Source organism: Oculina patagonica, chromosome 13, assembly GCF_052425735.1.
Source record: "Oculina patagonica isolate OP01 chromosome 13, crgOcupat, whole genome shotgun sequence".
Lineage (NCBI taxonomy): Eukaryota > Metazoa > Cnidaria > Anthozoa > Scleractinia > Oculinidae > Oculina > Oculina patagonica.
Genome location: NC_135770.1, coordinates 21710741 through 21723092, shown reverse-complemented (window position 1 = coordinate 21723092; position 12352 = coordinate 21710741). Strand labels below are relative to the sequence as shown.

At 42.9% G+C, this 12352-nt stretch overlaps 1 protein-coding gene across 2 annotated transcripts in view; it reads left to right on the top strand.

Annotated features, from left to right (window-relative positions):
* The window catches only part of LOC144636228 (uncharacterized), a 46530-nt gene extending 35865 nt beyond the window's left edge, over positions 1-10665 (top strand). For both annotated transcript variants that reach the window (XM_078495385.1, XM_078495384.1), the window contains 11 exons: positions 143-280; positions 579-746; positions 1168-1207; positions 3219-3319; positions 4241-4328; positions 4899-5093; positions 5555-5632; positions 6519-6586; positions 6877-6975; positions 7116-7164; positions 7267-10665. In XM_078495385.1, coding sequence (XP_078351511.1) covers positions 143-280; positions 579-746; positions 1168-1207; positions 3219-3319; positions 4241-4328; positions 4899-5093; positions 5555-5632; positions 6519-6586; positions 6877-6975; positions 7116-7164; positions 7267-9663 — 3421 coding nt within the window. In that variant the 3' untranslated portion in view covers positions 9664-10665. The remainder of the gene's footprint in view (positions 1-142; positions 281-578; positions 747-1167; positions 1208-3218; positions 3320-4240; positions 4329-4898; positions 5094-5554; positions 5633-6518; positions 6587-6876; positions 6976-7115; positions 7165-7266) is intronic.
* Positions 10666-12352: the final 1687 nt, after the last annotated feature.

The window sequence follows — 12352 nt, the reverse complement described above, 5'->3', positions numbered from 1 at the left end:
TTTACAGAGTTCCAGTAACACAACTTGCGGCGATGCAATAAGATTTCGCTTCATCGTGCAATTTTCATAATCTCGATGGCATCGAAAATGGCGGATTTCAAGGCGTGGCTCCTTTAACCTATCGATGCGCATTTTTCAACAGGGTGGCAGAAATGGAAGTCAGTCGAGATGACAACAGTCAGTCACTCAGCATGGCTCTGAAGCAGAAAGACAGCAAGATAGGACTGTTAAACCAGAACCTACAGCAGCAGGAGAGCGAAAACATGGCTTTGGAAGTTAAGTAAGTGGTATTCTCTGAAAAAGGTACCTAAAGTTTGTTTAACAGACAGCAGTGTTGCAGCTCTTGTAAGCTTGTAATTCAACTGGTCCTCTTTGCGGTTGCTATGGTTTTTGGTGCTAGGGACATTGTTTCTGTTGTTTGTTTTATTGTTTTCTCGAAAGGTAGTGAGACATTCATGTGAGACCTCGCGAAAACTGCTATCCGACCCTTTTTAGATGGTTTGTGAATTGTGTTGGTAAATCGGGAGTGTAATTTTCTCAGCCGATCACCGGACGCCAATCATATATATTTTTTACAGATTAGAGGAAGTTACTGCTCAAGCCAATAAGTTCTCTCGGCTGATCGAGCAGAGGGAGGAACAGGTACGAGGTCTGAAAACGAGGCTGGAAGAAGCGGTCCATCAAAACAACAAGATGACACACGCAGCCGAGCTGAAGGAGGACAAAATACAAACACTGGAGAAAAGGTTTGTTTGTCAAAACAAGGATGTCTCCCTAACGACCCTGAGTGGACTAAATTTACACATCTATGCTTCCTCAGTTTAGACACCGAAGCTTCGTTGAAGTGCAGTAAGGATTTTCACGAAGATGTTTTCAAAGCTTCGTTGAAGTATCCAAACATTTTCCAAAGCTTTGCTGAAGTGCATGGAGATTTTCCGATTCTTGTCCAGTCAGAAAGTTACTGTTACTTAGTAACCACCTTGCGACAAGAAAGGCAGCTCACAGTCAGTCGATTGCCAAAAATAGGTTTCCGACTGAAGAAGATACCTGAGCTTGTTTCCTCGACTGGTTCAGAATTCCATCTACGGGAATTAGTAGTAGCCATAATAACAACAAGTACTGTCCAAACACTGTCCTCTTATTTCTGTCTCCTTTTTTCACTTGCAGGCTGGAAGCTTCGTCTAAACAGCAGCAAAAGCTAACAGAGGTAAGAGCAAAATCACGATGGCGAAGTCACGTGCTCGTGAAATTTCGTGATATTCTGTGAATCCAGCATCAGAACGTCACGTGTCAGCCATGTGACATGTCTAAGAGTGTGACGTTACTAACACCTGTCCTTAAACGCGGCGTAGCACGAGTAGGTTGATTAATTTTAAAAGACACGCACTAGATGGCAAATCCTTGATAGTAAAGGTATTTGCTATGTACAAGGGGTGAAGGTTATGTTCTTTTTTTGCTATTGAAAGATCATTTGCACTTGGTAAACTTGGTTTAGTCTCAACTTGACGTATTGTAGAGACAAGTGCATTCACGTTTTTACCCCGGCGTAGGCTCAGCGCAGCACTAGTTTGTTTAGAAGCGTGAAGTGGTGCAAGTAAAAGCATTTGACCATTTAATGGTTTCAGAAACTTGAGACGGGGAAAAAAGTAAAATTATTGATTTCTCTTCGTGATACTTTTGCGGAAACAGACCTGTACTATTTAACAGTAGCACCATGTCATGTCCTCCGCCCCCAGCAATGATTTACAGCAAGTCGCCCAAATGTGTGACCACTTTTCATTTATTCACATTCTTTCGTGCAGATTTAATCCAATCAGAAGTCAACTGCAAGCTATCCACGGCTTTTGATTGGATTAAATCTGCTCGAAAGAATGTGAATAAATTAAAAGTGGTCACACGTTTGGGCGCCTTGCTGTAAGAAATTAATTTGTTTAATTTTCCACAAATCACCGAAATAAAAATGATTAAAGGTGGAACTTGGGATTTTGGTAGGAAAAAAACAACTGAACCAAAAGTGAAGAGCATCTGAGCATTCCGTGCCGTGCAAACGTACGAGAAACGTGATGACACTACATTTGTAGCTGATCCACGAGTGTGGCATTTCATTAGAGACGTAGGGTTTCATAAAAGAATTTAATGTGGATTTCTGGTCCCAGTTGTTCAAAAGGTGGATAACGCTATCAACCGGATAAATCGCTACCCAGTGGATAGGTCTTAACAAAACATACTGCGCTATCCGCTGGGTAGTCATTTATCCGGTGGATAGCGTTATCCACGCTTTGAACAACTGGTGCCTGGTGGATAGCGTTATCTACCCTTTGAACAAACGGGGCCTGACGGTAACGTCAACTGACGTAACAAGTTATGACTTTCATGCCCGAAAATACCCGAGTCGTACAACATTTTGACGTATTCTGCGATCTATTTAACAATTAGATTACGAGCCCCAGTTTTCTATGAACGAATAAGCAACGAGGCGCAGCCGAGTTGACTTTCGCCCATAGAAAACGAGTAGTTTACTGGGTGAATATCGGTTTTTGGTTTACGACCGAGGACTGAGGCTGATATTTCGAGAAAGTTTGGTTAATAAGAGATTTAGCCTGCGTAGCTCGCGGTATTGTTGGATTTTAAAGCGTGCACAAGCAAGCAGCGAAGCCACGACAACGAGCGGCGCAGCCGCGAGTGGCTTGGGGAGGAAGTTTGAAACTCCTCCTCTCCAAGGCAAGCCACTCGCGGCTTCGCTGCTCGTTGTGGCGGCTTCGCCGCTTGCTTGTGCGCGCTTTAAAACCCAACAATACCGCGAGCTACTCAGGCTATAAGAAATTTGGAACACGACGAGAGAGCTATAGAAACTAGATTCGTGATGATCTTTTCTCAGGTCCTTGTTCAAGTACGGTTCAGTGACATTATATTTCAATAGCAGAAGCATTTAAAGTGATTTTTAATTGAGTAAAACCAAAACCGAAGTTATCACTCTGGCCAACCACAAAGTACATGGACAATTCAGTAAACCAATATAAACTGGAAGCAAAATGTAGATGTGGCAATGAGCCGAAAAACCTGTGAGCGAGTCGCGTTTGGTCTTACTTCTGATTGGTTGAGAAAGTGGCGTGAGTTTTTTTAAATCAATCACTATACGTAGAAATGTAAAACTAAAGCAAACGCGAATTACTTTTGACACTGAAGTGAATTTCGCTCATGGATTGCTTTTAATTTAGATTGTGGAGTCGTACGACAAAAAAGCTAAAAAGGACAAAGGTCAAAAAGCGAAAGGAAGCTCGTCACAGACCATCATCTTCAAACCAGCGGACACCACAAGGTTAGAGATACCATCTATTTTTCACGTAATTCAAAACTCTAAATCCAAGTTACCCTTTTACGTACCCTGATATTCATAGCAAACTTTGGTACAATCTGGTATTTTTCATTGTTTTATATTCATTATCATATATTACCATGCATCAAAACAATGGAAAATACTAAATTCTCTACAAAGGGTAAAATTGAACGACACCAGTAACACAAGGATTCAGATAAATGACAGGATTCGAATCAATACAGTAAAAACCCGCGTATAAGAACACCTATTTTGGCGGTTCAGGCTGATTTGGTTCTTATATAAAGGGTTATAATCTGCAAAATCAGCCTGTAAGTGTTCTTAAGTGTTCTTCAAAAAAGTTTCTTAAAATAAGGAACATACTAGGCTACCAATAGATGAAATCAATATATATGCACACAATTGTATTTTAATTTTAATAAAATTGATAAATCAAGGCAATACTGTACTGTAATTGGGGTGGAACTATTATGTGTGCAATGAAAAGTAGTGTTGATCTTTGATAATTTTCCATATAAGAACAACTTTCATTTTTCAGGCTGAATGTGTTCTTATATAAATGGTACTTTATTTCCTAAAATCAGGCCTGGGTGTTCTTAATCCACTTGTTCTTATACGCGGGTTTTTACTGTAGACCAAAAACGTGGGTGCCATCTTAAAGCTCTTTATCCACGTGGTATTTAATCCGTTTAATCCTGAATTGTTATCGTCACTTCCACATTGCTTCCTATCGTTTTTAGAACGCCTTTCGTACGTAGTCAAAACCAATATTGTTGGTTGTTCTGTGTTTTTAAGATTCTGAAATTCATGCCAGCAGTGTGACTGGGCCTCTCAATATCTCTCAAGCCAGAGATGAAACGTTTGCTATATAAAAATTTTCTTTGCGGTTGTTTGGTTTTGTAGGTCAGGGCAGAACACTGTTGAATTGTTAGCTATTGCGGATAGAAGAGTAGCAGAACTGAATGAAGAAATAAGAATGTTGGAAAAACAGGTAACTATAAATGCAAACCTTGGTAATTGCCCAGCTTACTCACAATTGCGTTATGCGAATTTCAGAGCATTGTATATGATGTATTGAGGGGCAATACTCCTAGTCGCTTCATACTACAAGTTGGAAAGTAGAGGATTACAGTAGAATCTCGATTTCTCGAATCTCCAGGGGAAACGAAAATTGCTTCGAGTAATCAGGAGTTTCGAGAAACTTAGGGCTCGAGAAATCGGGTCGCTACTAGCCCTATAGAGGACTTGAAATTGGGGACCACACGAGACAGAAAAATTCGTTGACCTCGGTCAGTGGGATTCGAACCCACGACGTCCGGATTGGATCACCGTTGCTTGTATTGGAGTATATTCTTTACTTCCTTCTTCTAATATCACTGCTGCGTAGCGCAACATAGCTTCATACTACAGTTCAGTTTGCATGCCATGGAATCACTTAAATGAAAGTAAACTAGCCCCTTGGAGAATAACCAAACAACCTCCTGTTTGAAAACATATTGCAAACAGTTCTGCGGCAAAAGAAACCCACGTAATCACGTGCTAACTTCTGTATGGTTTCCAGAGCGCCACGGTCACGGCTCAGAACGAGGCAATGTCTGCGAGAAACGCTCAGCTGGAGATTGAGAACGAGTCGGTGAAGAATGAACTACAGAACGCCAGAGCGGACTACTCAGCTCTACAAGTGGACATGAACGACGTCAGAGATTATTATCATCAGATAGACATCGCTGCTTCAAAGATGGGGCACAGATGCGAGGTAAGGAGACGCATGCACGCATGCGCATTTTATTTACTGCGAGGTTGGAGGGGTCGGGGTATTAATTTTTAACCATATTGACGAGGGCGTGAGAATTCTTATCAGAAGAAGAGACGGTTTTGGAGTAAGGGGTTGCAAGAAGAGAGTTTCAAAACAGGGAAACAGATCAATGAAAATGTAGTAGTTTTGGTACAACTTAAAGGACCATGTTCACCCGTTTCGCTTTGCGGTCGTGTGTTATTGTTTTGATGTGACAACCTTGTTTCAAAACAATAAAAAAGGGCCGCTAAGCTTAACGGGTGAACATGGGCTTTTGAGTTTCGTTTCTGATTAATATAACAAAAATTCCGTTTTCGAAACTTAGAACTGCGAACTTTGGAATTTAGTTTACAAACATAGAAGCAGTCAACACCACGATATCCCTTATAAAAATATGCTGTAATTGTTGTTTTGGTAAACAGATGTTGGGACAGCTGAATGCCACACTAGACGAGGAAAACAAGGCACTTGTGGAACAAGTTAACAAACTCGTGGAACAGGTGAATATGGCGTGAAATTTGAACACTGATATAGCAATCAAATTGTGCAGTGTGCTCTTACTGATAAGCATAAAGATTCTCGTTAACTTACGTTGTCTGCAATTATCATTGAATTAAATGAAACCGCAGTTTCGCTGACGTGATGAGAACCCGATTGCTCAAAGGTATGTGCTGTCCACCGGATAAATCACTTTTCAAAGAACTACGTTCTTGACGAAACCTTCTGCGCTATTCGGTGTTAAGTGACCTATCCGGTAGATAGCGTTATCCGTCCTTTGAACAACTATGGCCAGGTCTTTCACCCTCGTACCTAAGCTTGACGTTTCCGTAGCAACTCACATTAGCAACCTTTAGGTGTATATATGATAAATGCAAATGCAGCCTTACACTACTGAAGACCTGAAAAAAAATTCAGGCTCTGAGCGGGAGTCGAACCCACGACCTTTGCGTTGCCAGTGCAATGCTCTACCACTGAGCTATTAAAGCCACATGAGAGCGGTCGTATATGGGTAATCCCTTTATGGTGGACATGATACTCGGCCCAAGTATATGTGAGATAAATGAATGTGTGTCCAGCAGTAGCAATGAAATATATATATATTTCATTGCTACTGCTGGACCACATTCATTTATTAACCTTTAGGTGTGTCTTCGCCTTTACTTTAAAATAGCTTTTTCGCGTTCAGGTAATTTTGTGTTGTTCAAAATTACACTCTAGTCGAAGGAAGCCTCAAAATAGTAGTTTCTGAGGTAGAAAAAACAACAGCGAACAAAGAGGTAATAACACAAACTTGTTACGGGACATTATCTTGATGTACTGCGAAATTTTATAACTATAACATAGATACTCTTTGGAATCTTACACACATGACTTTGTTTTGGTCAGAATCAAGATCTACTTGTCAAGTCGTTGGATGATAAAGATCAGTTTATGGACGGCGAAAGGGCTTTCTCGTGAGTATCACAGTTGTATAGTTAGTTCCTACCGACCAAAAATGTATATTATTGAGGCAATTTTATTGTCTGTGAACAAGCGCTCTCACTAGCTTGCACTGGTTTACTATTTGTGTTACAATGCTAAGTGGATCAATACAATGCGAAATGCGAGCATTTTTCCTTCTGTTTAAATCTTGTTTGTTGTTCGTTCGTACGGCTGCCCTGATAGGACGTAAAGGAGAACAGGTCTCATTGCTACGTTACTAGCCACTGGACAATAATCTGTTGCTTGTATGTTTATTTTTTAGGGATCGTATCTACGCCCTCCAGCGTCAGAAAGAACGATTAGAAGAACAAGTTGATTTGGCAAACAAAGCGTTGGCGGAGAGCGCAGTCAAACCTAAAAAGTAAGATTCAGATGTACTTGATCAATTTAATATTTCCTGTCGCTTAAAAGGCTGGTGTAAAGCAAAGCTCTGTGTCTGGCATTCATTTCGTTACCTCGTGTCCTGAATAATACTGACAATAGTTCTCTCTCGCTTTACAGAAAACCTAACTTCCTGTCAAGAGTGATGAGGAAGGCTGGATTAAAAAAGGCAAGTAAATGAAGTGTAACTGTTTTATAACCACTAATGTTATGATGACAATGATTTTCGTATCAACACGGTTTCTTTTCTTTTTCGTTTTTAATCTAACAGAAGAAAGATGAAACTCCCAAAAACAAAAGAAACAGCGTACAACTTCTCCGCATTGATAACAGCCCGTATCTTGAGGAATTCGAAACAGGTGCGATAGAGGCCACGCCCATCAACAGACGGGACGAGACAGCCAGCGTAGGCTCACGGGAAAGCTCGACATCCGAGGACTCGAGAACAGCCACTAAGAGTCTGCTGAATTCCAGCTTAATTAGTGCCCAGTCCGAAGTTGTCCTTAGGCGGCAGAAGGAGGGATACATGTCGCCGTACATCAGCACGCCCGTGCTACCGCGCGCAGAAGAGGTTGACGGCGTGCGCCTCCGTTCCGCGACCCACGACATGTCTGCGTTCCGTGCGCGCCAAGTTCGCTCCGAGATTTTCAACGACAGTGACTGGTCACCTGGCCGCCTTGGTCGGCCACGAAGCATGGACTCTTTAGACAAGATGCCAAGCAGTTCCTCAACTCTGACTCCTGGTGATGTGGAATCGGGGGATGGACTTCCGGACAAGGAAGGAGCCGGACCTTCAGGGAGACACTTGAAGCATCCAGGAATGAAACACCTTACTCCGTCTGCTTCGCCTTCAGGCATGAGGAAGCATCACTGGGCGAAAAGCAGCCCTAACATCTCACCAGTAGTCTCGAGAAAAGAATATCCAGTCTCGCTTGAGCCCCTGCCACCCTCCCCTCCCTCGCCTACTGCCTTACAGAGGTCATCAAGTCCACACGCCTCACCAATTCTTGCTAGAAGGCTGGAAGAGAGAGCACCAACCCGTAGCCCACACCACAGTCCTCTTATGGGCAGGAAAGACATAACTACATATGCCCCTTCCCAAAGAGACCCACGGCGATCGAGCTTACCTAACCAGAACACGCAAAATCTAGATACTGTGCCAGTTCGAGAACGACCAGTAGAACCAGCTAAAAGTAAAGTTTCAGTGCAAGTTATAGCGTCAACAAATACGTCTAATAACAATGCTTCTCCGTCAGTATCCAATGGAACTGTTTCATCGCCGTTTCTGGAAGATCAAGCGAAGAGAATTCCCGTGGAAGGGGCGAAAGGTAGTCCAAAAGGACTAATGTTCAATGGAGGCGTATCAAATCCTCATCACGAGAGACAACGGAGTGGTAGCGGTGAAAGACGTGACGAGCCTACTATATCCACACCCCGCGGATTTCAGCGGCAAGGGAGCTTTAGTGGAGATAAAAACACTGTCAAGGCTACAGAGCCTTCTAGGAATTATAACACTTTGCCCTCTCATGTCAAGCATACGAGAGAAAGAAGCTCAAGTGGAGATCGAAACTTTGTCAACACATCAGAGCCTTCTCGAAGCCATGTTCAGCATGAAAGAGAAAGGAGTTCCGGTGGGGACACAAACGATGGCCCGAGAATAATCCAGATATCGCAGATGAAAGAGAGGCCAAGTCGTGACACGGGCGCAGTCCATTCGCGAGAAAGGAGCCTTAGTGGTGACAGAAATGAAGGGATCAGAGCATCCCAGCGGCAGGGCACCTTATTTGTAGCTACATCTGGACCCACCCGACAAAGCGTTCCAGTGACATCTTATTACGTCACTAGTGGGACTGTTCCAAAGAGCGAGACCGCGCCCGAGTCGGCAGCCAGTACAGCCGGAGTAGGAACCTCCGTTTACATAGACGCAACAGGGGTAGATTTAAGTTCAACTCCTGCCATTTCGCGTGGAAACCGAGCTGAAGTTAGCTCCTCATCGGTATTCGCCATTGTTCGAGATAAACGCGGAGATGAGCACGTGCTTCCAGGGTTAAACAACACGCCGCCTTCACGTGACATGTCACGCGCCAATGCCGCATCCGATTTACGATCGCTGTCAAGTAGCAATATCCCCGTGTCACGCAATACTGTTAGTGCAGATACTGGTACACCGTCACGCTATAGTGCGGCTTCCGGGCCGCGGAACGGTGTCGTCTCCAATCCGGTTGAATTAAAACCATCTGCGAGTGAACGGGACGAAAACAGAAATGAAACTGTACATGTCGCAACAGCTACCCTCCAAGAGACTGCGAAACAGAACGTTTCCAGCGTGCGAGCACGGATTCTTGAAATTGAGCAACAGCCTTCTCCGGAAGTCGGCGGTAGAGCGTCGTCAAACGCGCAGGCGCTTCCCGACGACGATGACGATACGCTTTCCGTGTCGTCGCACCACAGCCGGGACTACTCCCCCGCGCTGAGAAAAGCACGCAAGGCAAGGAAGGCGGCGAAGGAGAAAGAAATTTTTATGGATTCGCCCCCTTCGTCTGCAGCCGGCTCCACGCCGTCAGGTCAAAGGTCAGGCACGGATGAGAGGTCACGGACGAGATCTGTGGGATCTAACCAAGGGGAGGGGAAGAAATCCTCGGTTTGGTACGAATATGGATGTGTTTGATTGTTGGAGAGTCTGTAATGAAGTTGTTGTTAATTTATTGATATTACGAATGATCAATCAATTCTGCTGACATACATGTGAAAGGAACGTTAGAAAATACGGTCGAACCTCCCGCAGGCGACTAACTATTTTGTCATTCCAAGTCGTTCGCTCGTCATCAAAAGTGATTAAGAGATCTTCCGTATTCGGTTGCTTAAAGTTGCTTGTAGTCGGTCAAGGAGGTTCGATTGTATTTTTATGTTCTGTTGTGTTTGAAATCGAGTTTATAACCTGCGACTAGGTTCCCCTTACCCAGTGAGAAGCAAGAGCAGCGAAATCGAAAGGGTGAGGTATGGTGGGGTGGGAAAAAAACGAGCGGGTAGAGACGAACCCTCGTGTATTTTCTCAAAGGAGTTGCGGTGAGCTGGGTCTCAATGCAGGTTTTTGAGTTGATTGATGGAAAGTCACATAGCGAAAATGAATGTTTAATAATCCGTTTCCAAAACCGTTAGTTCATTGTTTGCTTGTTACGTAGAATAAGGCTTGTACATAACTAGAATTTTGTGCGATTTTTGCGAGTGCTGTATTTTCCATAGCTAGCTGTAATTAAGAGCCGCGGAATCCCTTTTCGTTACTCAATTTATTTAACTAATTTTCTCTCAGTGTACGCGAATATTTTTAAGATGACCAATGTTGCAAAATAATGTTAAATAGCTAATCTATTTTCCATGACAAAAGTATGAAGTGAAACTGTTTTTGGAAAATTAATCCAGGAAATCAAAACAATGCGAATCGGTCGAACGCAATAGTTAATTTTATATCGATTTGCGATGCAAAAAAATAGAGTAGGTTTACTTGTTTGAGAATATTCAGAACGTTTTATTTATATATAGATATTTAATAAGATAGTTGTCAACTTAATAATTTGTAAATCAGACGTTTTGTGAATATTTGACGCATGGACCGTTGATCACGTTTGTAATTCTACTAATAAAAGATTGGAGTTACTAACCATGCATACAAGGTGTTGTGTTTTGCCAAGGTGACAGAGCAGTTTAAAGGGACAATGTCACGATGCTAGAATTATGAGGATGCACTCACTGATCAACAAAAAGACCTTTGAACAACAAAAGAAAGGCAATATATCATTCTCCAAGATGTCAATAAATCGTAATCAATGGTATTTTAAGAAACTTTCTTCCAAGGAAAACTGTTATACTTGAAAACGTCAGCAAATTTTTTAAGTTTAAGTTGCCACTTCTTTCCTACCAGTCCGTAGCCCCACCACTTTTTGAGCAAGGCCAGGCCACTATTAGCAGATTACCAATTACTAGCAACACCTTCATTGGATTTTCAAGAAGTACTAAGTGTTGGTGACACTGTCCCTTTACAGTGCGACGCGCCTTACCGTGGCCACCCAACAAACTTTTTTACAAGTGTACTCTCGTAATATTATTATTTGTTTGACGAACACGCCTTCTTGCAAAGTTGAATACGATCAAATAGAAACTTGTTACATCGTATTTATCAACAAAACGCAGTGAAAACGTAAAATATTACGAGAGTACACTTGTAAAAAAGTTTGTTGGGTGGCCACGGTAAGGCGCGTCGCACTGTAAAGGGTCTGTTTTTTTTTGTCTGAATTGTCAGCTGTCTTCTCGTCCTAACCCCACCAGAGGAGGGGCGAGGTCCTTCTTGCCCGTGCCTCTCCTTTGGAGGGTAAGGACGAGAAGACGGCTGACATTAGGCCATTTCCGAGTTACCCTTTGCCCCGTTTTTTAAAACGCGTCTACGTGCGAAACCATTAATATGAAAATGAGTTTCACCTGCAGGTCCATTTTCACGCAAATCAACAAATCAAAGTCATTTTCATTTGAATGGTTTCGCACGTAGACAAATGGAGGCAAAGGGTAACTCGGAAATGGCCTATTCAGACTAGGTCTATTTTCTATGGCGATGTCTCAGAGATCTGGATACAAAGGGGGTGTTCGCTCTTTCCCTCGCCTAAGTATTCAAATGATCACATTAAATGGGATAAGCCCGACTCATCCCCAGTCGTCTTTTCTGTCCCTCCTGAGTCCGGGAAGACTGAGTCAAGCTTAAAACGGAGGGAATCATAGGCTCCCCAACCGCGCTTCTCACGTTCATATTAATAGGAGCCTAAGAGACGACTGGGGACGAGTCAAGGGATAAGCTGTTTTAAACTCTACGGTTTGGGTTAAACGAATCTCGACATCAAAAATGCCATGGTGTGCTTTATGCTCCGCATCGGGAAAACCGAGCACTTTTCTCTCTATGCTTCTGAAACGTTCGCGAAGCGTTCTCTAAGGGTGCGTCCGGTCTCACCGATGTGAACTGCAGAGCAGTACCCGAGAGAAGACAGAGAAGCAGTCGATTGGAAAGAGCCACTAGGCTCTTAACTGTAGTCGATGCGGTCACATATTAAGGTAGCTTCGGTATGACATCTAACAGTAGTATTCGCTTTTTTCACGATCCCATAATACATCTTGTTTTATTTAAATAACCCCCAAAATTTTTGCATAAGCATTGTTTACAATTTCTCTGGGGACGATTGCACGTCACTTTAAATCCCAAGAGAAATTGAAAACAATGCTTATACAAAAATTTTGGGGGGTAAACAAGATGTATTATGGGAACGGTGAAAACAGCGAATAGACAAAAGAGTTGCGGTGGTGCAGATAGGCGACGA